This window comes from Centrocercus urophasianus, unplaced genomic scaffold (assembly GCF_019232065.1).
Source record: "Centrocercus urophasianus isolate 14NV4802_14NV808 unplaced genomic scaffold, USGS_Curo_1.0 seq_16, whole genome shotgun sequence".
Taxonomy (NCBI): Eukaryota; Metazoa; Chordata; class Aves; order Galliformes; family Phasianidae; genus Centrocercus; species Centrocercus urophasianus.
This window is the reverse complement of record NW_024884711.1, coordinates 4,254,683-4,270,332: the sequence shown is the minus strand read 5'-3', so window position 1 is coordinate 4,270,332 and position 15,650 is coordinate 4,254,683. Positions and strand designations below refer to the sequence as shown.

The following is a 15,650-nucleotide window of genomic DNA, read 5'->3' as shown; positions in this document are numbered from 1 at the left end:
GATGATCTATTATGTTGCTGTGTTTTTGGTGTGTTTTTTCCCCCAAAATTACCTTGTGACATCAAGTGCCTTCTGAACTTTTGCTTGTACAGACCCAAGCAAATCAGCACCCATTTTCTTCAGTAGCTGGGTCAGCAGTACAAATAGCCAGTCCTGCAAATCTTCTTTATGGACCTGGATGAAGTCCACCAGAGTTTCCAAAAACATACTGAACACCTAAAAGGTATAAGAAGAAGGAAAGAGGGTAGGATGGGGAAAGAGGAAATGACACTGACATATGCTGAACTTACAAACAAAGCAGCAGCAGTAAGGGAATCAGAGGCAGAGATAGGCAGTGTTTTGCAGCCAAGCAGGAAAAAAATAAAAAGAACCTGTCTTGCTTTTTCATTGGATTTTGATACAAGAGTACAGTGGAAGCATTAGCTGATTTCTGCAGAAGTTTGAAAACTAGGTTTTCCATGCAGTATTGTCAAGAAAAGAAATGCTTACTGTGATGGCTGGCGCAATCTCATTTATTTTTAAAGTAAAACTTTTTTTTTCCCCATTTCAAGCTTTATCATTAAGTGGGTTTTACATACTCCTCAATGACTACAAGAACACCTTCTCTCTAAAGCAAAAAAAGCAGCTACAGTGCTCTAGTAGAATCTTCATTGTAAATATCTTCACTACTAAGTACTGCAAGATCATGAAAGCTGGCCAACTCCTTACATAAAACATTTCTGGAACAGAACAAGGTTCTTCTGCTATTGCAGATATCCAAACTCAAAGTCGTTCCCCAGAGCAGGAAAAAAAGCCACAATACGTTTCGGATTCACAGCTGTTTCAGTACTTTAGTAATCCAAAACATATTATCCATTGTGTTCTTTTAAACATATAATGCTGAAAACACAGTATTCAGTTTTTAAAAAGTGATGCATACTAATGTATAATAACTTTACCAGGGAGATCAGGAAGGAGGACATCATAAATACACAACTTCATCTGAACAGTCTTTTTAGCATCTCTCACTGATTTTATGCTTTTCCTACGCTCACAAAGATATCAAGACATGTATGCTATAAATTCAGTGTCATTCATGAGTTTCCCATTTCTCTGATAACAAAAATGAGTATTTGAGCTGAAGATGCTGCCTTCACATCTGACTTGCATTCTTGTTCCAGCAAATAGCTGGGTACAACAAAGTTGTTATGATACGAAGAGGTCTGGACACATACTGCCTCCTGAGTATGTACCTGACACGGCTACAGGGTTGGAAATACCTGCTGCAGAGGATGGGCTCTAACACCACATCCTCCTCCTCCTCCTGCAGCTTATCTGCCTTGTGATGACGCCAAACTCTGCTGCTATAGGAGTGGATGAACCCCAGCAGTAATGATACCTCACAAGGCTGTAAGATACCACACCACAGGAACGGGTTTACATCCACACCACTGGCCAGGAACGGAGGGGTCAGACCATTAGTGAGGGAAGTAGATCTCCTAGCTTTTCACGATGATAAATCAAGCCAGGGTAAGTCAATTCATACAATGAAAAAAAATAAAAGAGATCAATAGAGTTAGGTTAAAAAATGTCTCAACATTTACAGTAAAAGTAATCAGATTATTTCAGGACCACGTAAAGACCAGAGGATCTATGAAGAGACACCCTGAACACCAAAAAATCTTCATTAGAAACAAAATACAAACTCTACTTAACATAAAGCCAATTAGGATGTAATAGTACAACCTCCCTTTTGGGGTAAATTAGGTTGAAAATGAGAAAAAATATTGCACTTAGATTTTTATGCAAGTCTGACATTTAAAAATTGCCCTCCTCGAAGTGGGAAGTAATTTTCACACCTGTGCTTGTAAATGCCTTCTCTATTTGGCTGAACTGAAACCATATGCCATAAACACAAAGGGTTAATCATGGACACAGTTTGTAAAAGCTAGACAAAACCAGCCAAACAGTACTTCCTCTATTCTAATGTTACTGTCTTTGGATTTTACAGCCCCCTAGAATAAGAAGAAAAAAATAAGGCACTATAAAGATTACATTGAAGTCTTACAACTATATTTAAAATCTTTCCAATTAAATTATTTAGCACAGCAGAACCTAGAAATTATACCTGTTTCTTAAAGTTTCTGTATACCAGCACACACAATTCTTCATTAAATTTGCAGGCTGAACAGACTGGTTACAACAAGCTACTGGATGGAGTAATGTAGACTCCTTATGATACTTTCAACAAGTAAAGTGGGTTGAAGTGAAATCAGTATGAAGTGAATAACGAACCACTACAGCCAAAGTACTTTAAAAATTTTGTGCCAACTTTTTCATGTTAAAAATACACACTCACAACTGATGACTAAGTTTTTTTTTCAGGCTTTGATTTTAGCTCTATCACATGACTGCCAGCAGAATAAGTTTAATCACTTTGTGGTATTTAAAATATAAAAATATCATGGCTTTTTGTCTCAGTCAAAGCGTGAGGATTAAAAAAAAAAAAAAAAAAGCTGGAAGAGAATTTAAGGTAAAGGATGAAGTTGGAATGGAAAATGGAATTCAGCCACCTGCGTCCTGAACAATGTATGCAGGTACTACAACCTCTGCAGTCTCCGTTTCTAAGATGCAACTTAAAACTTCTATCAAGCACCTAAAGCTGAAGTTCTGAATAATTTGATAGTGGAAAAAATAAACAGATATGAAAATAATTGTAACTGGTCTACCTTTAAAGTGAATTATTTCAGATGTGCCAACCACCACAATATAAAGCAGGAATGCATAACCAAACAATGTCAGTTAATTAGTAGATAGAGCACATCTCAAAACTTTGCCACACAGTTTACATCATTGTATACAGCATTTTATGATTGCAAAAGGCTTGACACTGCATGAACTTGTTGGGGAAGAAAAATAGAGAAAAAGGGTTAATTGCACATTCATGCAAATAAGGTTAGGCTTCCAACAAATACTGAACCAACTTACTCTCTAAAGAGAGTTCCAACACAGGAGACAGCATGCAAAACAAAACAAAACAAAAAACAAAAACAAAAAAGGGAAAAAGATAAAAACATATAAATTAGTGGCCACCAATACAAAGTTCCTGTATGGAATATAAAATGAAACGAAACAAAAAAGGTATTTCAAAGCTTTTATCACAAATTTAAGGATTTTATTGGGATATCTAAACTATCTAAACTAATTGGGATATCTAAACAGTAAGCACTGGCACATCCTTCAAATCATTCACCCATTTTCTCCTCCAAATGATATTACTGTCCTCCCAAGCAATTCCCTACATCCAGATACCATGTTAAAAGAAACCCTTAAATGGAAAAAAAAGACAACACAGAAGTGATGACAGAACAATTCCTACAGGCATTTGAAGACAAGACTCTAAGATTAGATCTGTGCAGCTATATATGCATGATTAAAAAAAATCCACAGCTCAAGAACTTCTGATACTTGAGCTGACCCCCCAGTAGCAAATTCACAAATTATGATTAGTTTTGCAATATCAAAAAGCAAGGCAAGCTTTCAGTGACCGGAACAGGTGCTAATACTTATGCTACTGCATTAATCACATTTCAGAACTCAGAAGTTACATTATTCCATGTCAGAATGCCCAATAAACAACAACCGAAAAATCGGCTGGGTTGCAGTAATTCATAAAGGCCCAAGGGAAATTTAAAATGCTCTTCTGACACAAACAGCTGGATTTCGGAGCGCTTTCGTTCTCCTCCTCCACCCTAACCTCAACAAAAACCTCCAGCATAGCACCAAGAGATGCAGAGCTGCTGTATGAATTAACAGAAGAATGAACCACCAAAATTAAGGTAAGCTGCTATTCACAATTTTATCATAGTCCACTTGGAAACCAATCATATTTCACTATTTAATTTTCTTTGCTCTGTTCTTCTAAACGGAACGTTTTGTTTCTCTTCAGCTTGGTTTTTGTTGTTTCTTCTGGATTACTACAGTATGTAAGCAAGTTTATCACTATGCTCATGTGTGCAATGGAATTTTCTTCCAAAAAATACAGAGGGCATTCACCAGCCTTTACTTTTCCTGCCAGAAAAATAACGAAGTTTGCCTGTCAAGATTTTGTATCTCTCTAATTTAGTTTTCCATCAAAACAATCATAAAGACTTAAAAATGTTCAAAGTGTTGCATAATCAGAGCTTCTTCTCAACAGAATTGTGGAAAGCCAATAGCTCTGAAGTAACTACTCCACTGTGAGTTTCTCTGGGTTACCACTCTATCAATTCTGAAATACAGATATTAAGTGACACATGTTACCTTCAACATAAAAAACAGTTTCTTCCAAGCAAGACTGTAGCTGTAAACTAAACATGAAGTTACATGTTTTCTATATGTTATTATTTTAACTTTCATCAGGTTCACATTCACTTGCAGTCCTTAGCTAGAGGAAATTATTGCAGTAGATTATATACACATAGATGTGCTGCATATATATGCATCTCTCACAATAAGTGTTAAAAAAAAAAAAAACAACAGGAGTGGTGACTCACTTTTAATAATTATTATTATTCCATTTGCAGTCTTTAATACTGTAAAAATTAATAACTAATCACATTTTCTTTTATACATAACACACTTGGCATCTCAGTTATTATCAGTGATATAAAATTATTCAGTCTTATCTGTGAAACTAGAGGAAGATATCAGTAGCAATGGAAATGCAGAATACATAGCCTGGAAAATAAGTAAGCATATATTTGGCATAGTTAAGATTAGTATCTTTCATTATGACTTAAATTATTGCAGCAGGGTGTTTTGTTTGTAATTGAGGGGAAACCACTAAGCTTATGCTGAAGTGACCTTTGTAAACACCACGACTTTCTACAGATTTTTGTCAATTTTGAGCACTAACTGGTAAACTAATGTATCTTAACTGAAATAAACCTGCACTTTTTTTCAATCATCTTGCAACAAAAGGCGCAGAATTACCTTATTCAAAGCTGCAAATTAAATGGATTCAGACATAAGACCATTAGCTGTGTATAGAACATATTTTGGCAATTTTTTTTTTACTGAAGCTGGCCTTCTATGAACATGTTTTCAAAATTTTACTGCAGGTAAGGAAACCTAAACATACCTTACTGTGAGGATCAGCAAACATTCTTGTGAAGATTTCACACAGCCTTTTCAACTCAACACGACTGTCAAAGTGACAAAACACATTGGTCAACTCCAGTGCCAGTACTACTGGTACTGCAATGCACAGCAATCAGTGAAATCAACCCTCAGTGCTAAATCAAATAATCTAGTAAACCACTTTGAAAAAAGCACTTCCTGTAAGACATATATAAAAATGTAATAATTTTGTCTAAAATACGACTCTCAAGCTAGAAACGAATCTTTAATTCACATCTTAAAACAGCAAAAGTCAGTTTAAATTCCTATTCCTAACTATTGTAATAGAGCCAGTCATGAGAAAGACATTCTCAGAGCTAGCCATGAGCAGTTTCTTCTGAATAAAACACCTACGCTAGCATGTCATCAATACTAGATGCAACTACCTTGAGACTCCTCTCTATTATAAGCATGCTACTGATTTTAAATTCCATTTTTAAACAAAGCATTTTAAGGGACCCTTTGCACTAGTAGCCAGAATGGACAGTAGATTCCTCATTCCTTCCTTCCCCATTCTTATTCCCAGACACACACACTGCTTCCCCTCTCCTCAGCTTTCTGTGCTGCTCAGAACATTAGCCTCCTTTCTTACTTTCCCTGCCTTCTTTCAACTCTCAATTAAAAATATTCTTCTACTAACATGTCTTCTTACCTTAAAGTTCTCTGGTTCTTTAATAAATTTTGCAGGCCCAGAAGGCCTTCTTTTCTCTCTGACCAGTTGGAGCTAGCACAGCGATTTAGGACTTCAGCCACATCTTCTGTCTGTCTCATATATGTTGGTATGCTTCCATTCCTAGAGCTGTAGGACCTTTCTGAACAGGCACTTGATGCATCACTGTTGGCATCATCATCTGAGTACATCCCGTAAGACTCGTATCTTCTTCGCACGGGCTTCTTCTGTTGTTCAGAAACACCTCACGTTAACAGCGATTTACAAAGAAATGTTATCCATTATCAGCAGAAACACCAACATTTCCAAGAACTGATGCAAGCCCTACTCCTTGCACTGACAAACGGCTCTAACCGTTCAGCAGTTCAAAGCAAGTTAATAAAAAGCTTTTTAAGATGTATGGCTCGCATAGGATTCCAAATATAAAAGCAAAGCAAATGGAAAGAAGACATACGTTCGATGAATCGTTCAGCTTAAAGTTTACTTGTAAAAATCCGTAAAATTGCGTGATAGGATGACAGATTGCACTGAAAGTTAGTTATTTCACTTAACTTTATACTTGTTAAAGAATATAAGATTCAGGTCTAAAACCATATTCTCTCGTTTTAACTTACTTTGCATCAAACATGTTAATATCAAAATATTAAACTACTGAAGAAGGAAAATAATTTCTATACCTTAGTCCGTATGTCTCCTAAGAGCTGATAGCAGTAAATTATTGAAAAGAAACAGAAATTGAGAACAGCAAGGTAAGGCATAGCAGCACTGTGACTACTAAACTACCTGTCACTGGAAAACACAATCTTTTGCAAATTTGACTCAGTTCTCTCAATCTGTTTAGTGTACCATGCATTACCAATAAGAAGCTTGCCAAACTTCCAAGGACACATTACATGATGTCACCTTCTGGTTGTTCACAGTTACTTGGTCAAAATCTTTCTCTCTTAACGCTATTAAAGTATGGAAGCTTCATTTAAACTTCATTTTTCCACGTGCTTCTCAATCTTGTTCTGATTAGCAGCATTTTAGAAATGAATCTTTAATTCACATCTTAAAACAGCATTCAAATGTTCTAAATGCAACAATCAGTAGAGAAGTAAATTTGGAAAATGTCCTACTGCAAAATCCCAAATACATTAAAAAACAAAAGCAAGCCAACAAAACAAAACACAACAAAGGCCAGAGGAAAAATGCAGTTTATCCTAAAAGGACAAACACAAGCTGCTGCAAAATAACTCTGCCATTCAAACTCTGGAGCTGAACTGAGTAGTTAAAAATCCAGTTTCATTACACATTCAAATAAGCAGAAGCGATTGTTTTCCCTTTAGTTACCATCACAGTTTACACAGGGTTTTCATTTTTCTTTGCTGAATAGCTTTAATGGTATTTAAATACAAACTAGTCAATACATCATGTAATAAGCAGGCTTACTGTCAACAACACATGCACGCATATGCACGTAAGAGAGTAAAGGAAGAGATAAAATAGCATAAGAGCAAAGCAATCCATAATATTTGATTTTTATATTATGTCTGTCAGGATGTAACTGTTCTACCTTTTAAAAACACAATTCTGACAGGGGGCTTTAGTCTATGATGGAAAAAAAATGTTCATGACCAGATTGATCTGAATGGAGCCAATGGGAGCTGCATGGGAGGCGAGCAGTCTTGCTAATGCTGTAGCACTCTAATTCAGCTCTTCTTGATCCTTCCTGGTGTGTAGAATCTAGCTAAAATATACAAATTAATCTTCCTCTAGCACTTATAGAAACATCATGCTATTCTCCATTCAGGTAATACAAATGAGTTTCTATGAACAAACTTAATTGCTTCAACTAAGCAGAGAACATTCAGGTCTCAAAAACAGTCATCAAAGGGAGAAACAAGAGTTTCTCCTCAATTTATTACACATATTCCAACTACATTCGTAACCAAGCTGAATTTGAATAAGCTATGAAACTGCTCAAAGTAAAAGACAGACATTACATTGCAGCCACGTGGGTTTTCTCATGATAGACAGAAACTTGTAATGTCCCATGTGCTATTTCTCTCTATTCGACATTATAAAAATCCATGATGCAGACTGAGTTTGAGTTTGCTAACAAGCATTCCAGATTTCTGCCCAAAACTTTCTGCAAGTTTACAGTACCAAAAATGGTAAACTCTAATGATCAACGCCACCATGACTTGTTAGGCCAGATGTCACAGATAATGCTATCTCAGTGCCTATGAAAGCAAAACGACTTTTAAATAAATTTATCATGAAAACAGTATTAACCAAGAAGTCAATGAGCTGGCAAGACTATACAAACATGATTGACTTCTTCAGACTCTTTTTCCTTTAAAATTTTGTTTCCCTCTCTGAAACTAAACGATATTTAAGGCGCTTTTCAATGCAAATTTATCTATGATTCTAGATATATTTTTTTGTTGTTAGAAAAATAACAAACTCCTTAAAGAATTTTATTAGTTATGTAATAGATATTATATATAAATAATGTTACACAAATTTTCTACAATACATGATAAAAATCTCACAATACCAGTATTTTAAATTACTTGAAGATTTCAGCTTGCTGAGACTGATGGCAGGACAGTGAAGCACATGACATATGCTTTCAGTTTGGCTAACTGGGGCCCAATGGAGAAGCAGCCAAAAGACCCTTTCAAAGTACAGTTCGGTTCAGACCATGAACCTAGTTTAAAAATCAGTGTAACATTTTAAAAATAAAAACCAAACTTACTAAACACCGCCTGTCAAACCATCAGTTTATCTCTCCAGCATTAGCCTTGCACACTGTCAAAACAACTTCAAGTGTGCCTTAGTCCTTATCTTCCCCAGCTCTGAGAAACCTACCAACCTCAATCTGCCTAGAAGTTTGTGTAGCTGCTGTGGGATACTGCTTCTAAGTGCCTCCTGCTCAAGAGGCTCCTCCAGCTACTCCAACAGAACAGCTCAAGGCTATATCCAGCCTGCCATGGAAAATGAATATTTCTCAAAAGTGGAAAACGAATATTTCTCAAAAGTTAAGAACAAAAATTCCCATGCTTTGCAGCTAAAGTAACTCAGCTTCTCTTTTTTCCACACTTACAAGTCAGTCAGACATGGAAGGACAAGTTCTTTTGCATACTTCAATGTACAGACACTAAACATTTTAGCAGTTTACATCCTACACAACACAGGCATGAGAGTCTTACCAAAGCATCTGCTACTGCCTCTTCCACGTCAGAACCCGTGTTCAGAACTCGCATAGCACTAACTGATGAGGACAGTCTACTCGACTGACTAATTCCAAAGCTGGTACCTGTTAAATCATCAACAAAAAAAATGAAGAAAAAAAAACAAAACAGACTTCAGTTGGAACAGTAACACAGAATATTAATAATATAGTCACTTAAAAAAAAAAAAAAACCCAAGCAGAAGAAAAGCATTTGTTTAATGGTTCTAACAAATCACATAGGGGCTAAAGTATGGATGTTTTCATCCCAGTATCTTTAGTGGTGTGGTGAAAGGTGCAACTGAAATAACAACAGTAACATGAAGATTCTATTCCAGTATCACAGAGGAAAAAAAAATAACAAATGAATTACTTTAACTAAAAACTCAGTAGTGCCCTTTCTGGTTTTGTTTCTTTTGTTTTGTTTTGTTTTTATTTTTGTTTTTTTTTTAATGTCTTCATTTTGGGTTTTTGTTTTCATTTCAAAGGAAAGCAAAAAAAAGGGAAGGCCATAGAGACTACTGATGAAAAAACTACATGCATAAAGAATGCACTACAAATACTGAATAAGTGGAAAACTAAAAAATCCTCTGCAAGGAAAAATAAAGTGACTGTTGTTAGGGAAGGAAAGGATTATCATTGGGCATGAGGATGGAGACAAAATCTAGTAACACAAACATATCTATCTGGATTATCAAAACCACAGAACAGAAATTAATATAAATAATGCTTTTTACAACTGAACTATGAGGATAACCAAGTGGGTGGGTGAGAAAAAAAAATCCAGGATGACTGCACAGATGACAGCAAAGTGTACTCATCCTTCACCTGCAGCCCCATAAGCATCAGGAGCGTAGAGGGCACCAGTGGATCTGGAGTGATGTCTGGAAGCTGCAATAACAGGATCATACAAACCCTATCTATTACCATGGAATCAAAGTGCTGCAATAGTTGCTTAGATGAACAAAAGCACATTTATCAAAAAAGATGCAGCTTTAGCAAAGAAAATGAATACTGCACAGAAGGATAAAGATTCAGACAAGTTCTCTGATTATGGAGAACAGAGAGGTTTACGTACACTGTATATTTCATGCATGATTTTTTAATTTAAAGGATTAAGAGCAGATTAAAAGCAAATATGTTCAAGTTCAAAGAAAAAAAGAAGCAGAGGTACACACACACACACACACACACACACACACAGTACTAATTCACTAATACTGCTTTTCCATGGCGGTAGCTGTGATTCTACAAGTTCAAGAAGCAGAGCTCACACACCAAACAGTTTGGAAGAAAGTAACTACTGCAGGACTTCTGAATGAAAAGGAGCACCCTCTTTTTTTCTGACGCTTCTATAAAAAAGTGGTCTTTCAGAGATTCTAGAACAGTTGGCCTACACAATACTGCTAGTATTTTCTTTCTTATATCAAGCAGCATTAATGTTTTTAACAAGTCAGTTTCCTTCTGCTTCTGCTTTCCTTCTGTTCTCTTAATACAGAATTTTACAATCACGTAACTGAAACTGGCTTTCAAGTCCAACCAAAGTGACCTGCATCCCAGACAAAATGCCACAATTTAATAAAGAACTGAAAATGCAAATATTTTACACCTGCTAGATACATAAAGCAGTAAAAATAGAAACCAGGAATTAAATGAATGAATCACTGTTTATTCTTATTATCATACACAATCTAAGAGCCTGGTCTGAACTGAGCAATTCCAACGCAGATCAAATCACAGCTGAGGAAGAACATATCATTTAACCTGAGTCAACCTCAAAATGATCCTGAGCACTGCAAAGACCCCAGAAACAACACCGTTTTTTCCCCTTTCTCTGCTTTTTACAGAGGTACAGCAAAGTATTTTATACCAAGTGAAATCTGCATGAAAATGTTTAGTTAGGTAGCTGTATTAAGAAAGTAATACTTTATGGAATACCTGGTTCTTCAGAACACACATCTCAGTATGGAAAAGGAGACAGAACATGTCAAAACATGTGCATCAAGAGTGATATAACGGGAAGTACATGCAACAGTGGAGTAAACCTTTTCATTATTTTTCACCAACAAGCCCTGAAAACTAAAGGTAAACTTTAGCCATATAATTCAGGATGATCCTGTCTCCATATACATTTGAATTATGCTGGAAATTTTCTAGGACAGTGAAAGGAGGCACCATTTTCAATCAAATGCATCTCGTTTCAGAAAGTATTTTCAAGAATATTTTTTGTACCCTTTGAACAGCAGAAGTAACGTATTTATTATCAATAATTAAAATGAAGAAAGATAAGATTAATCAAAATAAGAACAATTTTGAAAGCACTCAAAATAGCAATGTGTTCCTTGACTACAGTATGAAAATTACACTGGCTTGCTGTTTAATATCAGCTGCATGTAAGAGAAAAATTGGCCCTTCCATACTAGCTACCAATCTCCTGCTACTCAGTGGCTGTTCTCTCTCCCTTTGTGGTCTTACATTAAGATGAGGCTACAGAAGCACTTCACACAGAGAAGCAACTATAGAACAAGTGTGCCAGTTTACCTGAATGGTTCAGCACTTCCATTAAGCAAAACTTCCTCTGCTAAAGACCAGATAACACAAACATTTCCTCCCTTCCCCAAGACCATGTGTAACTATTTCTAGTTACAGAGACTAATTTGTCTTCTAATTCTATCCTTGAAAAACATTATTATTTTTTTTAATAGAAATCAACAACATCTCATAAGACAAAGCTGTTCTAACAAAATACTGAATGACATTTAAAATTCATAAGTAGAAGGATTTCAGGTTTCTTTCAGATATATTTGCTTGTTTGTTTTTATTTCTAACTCCCATACTTGCTACTTTGCATTCCCTGTGCTACCAGTCATTTAACCTATTGTATTTGTACAGGTATTTGTTCTGAAATCTAATACAAAAATTAAACTCCATCTATAGAAATAAAATCTAAAGTAGCATCTGGCCCAATGATCCACTAAATAATATTACTATTGTATTAGTTTAACAAAGATATATATATATATTTAATTAACAGCACTGATTAAAAAAATCAAATGTAAATCAGATCTTACAGGCATGCAATTAAATTCAAGGCATAGGGCAGCAAAAGCAGCACAAAAAGAACTGGAAAAATCTCATTTTTAGGAGAAAAGATGTGTGTATGCTACAATACAGTCCACCTATGTGTTTTAGTAAGAGAGACAGGTTTATTACTGGATTCTGCATCATGTCTACTTTTAATTGAGTTTCCCAATTAAACAGCATCTGTGTAGATTAGTATTAGTTACTGAAACAGCTTTCATTCAATTAATCCACACTTCCTCAATAAAAACCATGGCTGACAGGAAGCACACTGCCTTAATAGACTGTAACAGACTTCCAGTGCTAATTAGGAGTACAGTCAGGTGCTTCATCTGAGAGAGAAACCAGAGATTTTCTATATTCAGGATAGGCTTCATGGCTAAAATCACATCTGCAAACTACAAAATTCACTGTCAGTCAGTCAGTCTTACAGAGTTTTGTACTGCTGAAAAAATAAAAATCCAGCACATAAGATACTTCCATCAGCATTTGAAACCAAATTTGTAGCAACCTTGATAAGGATACAAGAAGCAAGCAAACTTCCCTATTCCTTATTCACTTCTCAGAAACACAAACCAGCTTGACATTTATACAAAATCATCTAAGTGTTAGGACAATAAACCAAAATACTCAGTGAAAACAAAACTTACAGCAACTCTAGGAACAAGGACTGAAAGCGGTTATGCTACGTGTGTGAATGTTAAAGTATTCAACTTCTTTCCTACGTAAAAACACAGTTCAACTACTTCTCTGCTCCATAATCACTTTTTCTACTCTGATTAAAAATAAACTACAAAACTGTACTTTGGTTCATGTACTAGGATAAGGCCTCTGCTACCTGCCCTGTTCATCTGTAGCAAACTGAAGGCAGCCTACAACACAGTTACTCCTCTGTAGCGGTTCCTTATCTGTACCACTGCATTACTCCCTTTAATGGCACAGGGTACTCTGATGACAGGATAGCTAAGAACAAAATCGGCTTCATTTCACATATTAACAGATTCTAGCTGATGTAGGGAAAGGTGACAAATGACAGACAAGCTATATTTTAGTTGTTCAAATGGATTAACTGTTTCTAAGCAATGAATACTCTAACAAAGATCAACAAGTAATTTCAAAAACCCTCCAAAAGCAGAATCACCCTTCAAACAACAACAAACAACTAGGTGCAATGAATCACACATCTTTCCAAGCTCCTAAATTTTAAGGTAAGGCTAACACTAGCAGAGCATTTTTGATGTGTGCAACCCATTCACACGTTGGTCAATTTTCCATCCAAGTAAATGGTGAGTGAGCCAAGGAAGGGAAAATAACGGTGGCCTGCTACAAGCTACATGGAGGAGGCATGGATTCGTTAGGTGCAAATAATGAAGGGCAAAGACAGCCATGCACAACAAGGGCTCTGAGTACTTACCAAGGGGTGGAAAAGAGCGGACAGGGCTCGTGTCCCTGCTACTTTCACGGCTGGCCTCCCGACTGCACCCCTGACTCACACTAGGCCGAGGAATGCGGCTGCCTCGTGCTAGTATGATTCAGGGTACAGACAAACAGCAGCACAGAAGGGAGAAGACATAAGAAAAGTTGCAGTTTTAATGATATTCTGCTTTGCAGTAAGATCAAAGATGTATTTCTACGAAAAGACACTGATGATTATGTTGTATTTTAAGTTTTAACTGATTCCACACACTTTCTTGATTGTGCTAGAATACACTAAATGTAGTCAGTTCAGTGGAACTACTTTTTTGGACAGCTAACAAAGTTGATTTACCAACTCTTCACAGAATGGTTGAAAACACTCTTGAAAAAGATGCAGGCTGAACAAGCAATAAAAAAAATATTCATTCAAAATTTGTGATCACGCTCTAGGTAATCTACTCAACAGTAACAGAAATGAAAAATTAAGCTTTCACAAGAAGGAAAATATAAAGACCATACTGCTAGGACATAAATCAAAAACACAAAATAAAGAAGATGAAGAACTGCAGCAATACCTATTGAAAAACGCTGTTTGATTTCAGTACAATCAAGTGTAATCAGCTTATACTGTGAGGCACAGGAAACATGACATTCATTTTTGTATCACAGAAATATGTATACACACACACATATCCAGAGGACACAGAAGTAATAAAGAAAACCTTCTTACAATGGTAGCACTTTCATTTAATGGATGTGGTAGTTTGGAGGGTGAGAATAAGACAAGAGTGAAAGAGGGAAGGAAGAAATGGAGAAGAAAAGAACAACTACTGCATTTTCAGAGCAAAAAAGCTATCCACTTCGAGTTAGAAAATCTGTCTAGTTTATCAATTCCTAGTGTCAGCATCCAGGTACATTTTAGATTTTTATTTATATGCATTCTAATTTTTACCATCCACCTGTAATGTAAATGCAAGGAATAGTTAGCCAGCACATAACATAAAATCATCTGTAAAGAAATCAAGAATTCTCTATCAATTCTTACCTACTGACAATCTAGAAGGACTAGCTTCTCTACTGCATCCCTGACTTCTTGGGATTTTGCTTCGTTTCTGTGCAGCTGCAGGGTTCACTAACACTCTCTGAACCCCTGTGTTCATAGTGGAAAGTGTAGTTGTTGTCAAAACTCTTCCAGGAGATCCAGATCTACTGCCAGCTGAAGGCAAAATGAAGGAATGTAAGTAACAGCACATAAACAACCAAGGTTTTAAAAAATGCTTAAAAACAGCAGGAAACTGGTGGTAGATTGAAATGGTCTGGAAAAACATACATGGTAAAAATGTGAAATTCAAAGCACTGGTACAAGGTTCTTAAGGAACCACACAGCAGGCAGATATAGTTATCAGTACAAGGAAGCACTTGGTGTGGCACTGAGCACTAGGTATGCTCAAGAAACCACAAACTGCATTTCCCATTTTCATCATCAGTTTGGACATCCCTGACACGAACACTGGCCTGTTTTTTTCAATTTCACTGTGTCATTAATCATGTTTTCTATAGTTATGTCAATAAAACAATTTTTAAAAGAACAGCTAGGAAGCTGAAGTGAGCAACTATAAACCAGTGATTCTATCATTATCCCAGCTCTTCCAATGCCACCAATGTTATTATAGAACAAAATCATCATTTTCCTAACATATGAACTCTTCTTACATGCTCCTTAAAGCACAGGTTCCTCAAACTTAGAGGAGTTAAATAAAATGCCACTGAAAACAATTCAAATATTCACATTCTTTGCTGAGGAGATTAGTCCACAAATTTAAAAGCTTTAAACAAGGTTAAAAAGAACCAATCAGGACATTCTATTTAAACACCCTGTACCTTTTATTAACAGTTTACAGTACTATTGTACATTCTGAAGTACACTGGAACTGTTCATTTCAGCACAGCATACCCAATACAAGAAACTTGTCAATGGTCCCTGATGTGGATCCATCCTTTGACATCGCTCTTAGAGCACATGTCAGTTCTATGCCCTAACAAACAATCCACTCTTGTTTTACAACTTTATATATCAACTGGTGGTAAATTTATTTGTATTTCCAGCTGCAGAATTGAACAATTCTG

General features: G+C 36.1%; 1 protein-coding gene across 8 annotated transcripts in view; it reads right to left on the bottom strand.

Moving 5' to 3' along the window:
• The window catches only part of CLASP2 (cytoplasmic linker associated protein 2), a 130,256-nt gene that overhangs the window by 24,337 nt on the left and 90,269 nt on the right, over positions 1-15,650 (bottom strand). For 7 of the 8 annotated variants that reach the window (XM_042816974.1, XM_042816972.1, XM_042816977.1 and 4 more), the window contains 7 exons: positions 14,569-14,739; positions 13,522-13,629; positions 9,007-9,113; positions 5,792-6,036; positions 5,102-5,165; positions 2,968-2,970; positions 53-216 (listed from right to left, as the gene is read on the bottom strand). In XM_042816974.1, coding sequence (XP_042672908.1) covers positions 53-216; positions 2,968-2,970; positions 5,102-5,165; positions 5,792-6,036; positions 9,007-9,113; positions 13,522-13,629; positions 14,569-14,739 — 862 coding nt within the window. The remainder of the gene's footprint in view (positions 1-52; positions 217-2,967; positions 2,971-5,101; positions 5,166-5,791; positions 6,037-9,006; positions 9,114-13,521; positions 13,630-14,568; positions 14,740-15,650) is intronic. The other variant, XM_042816979.1, reaches the window with a different exon arrangement.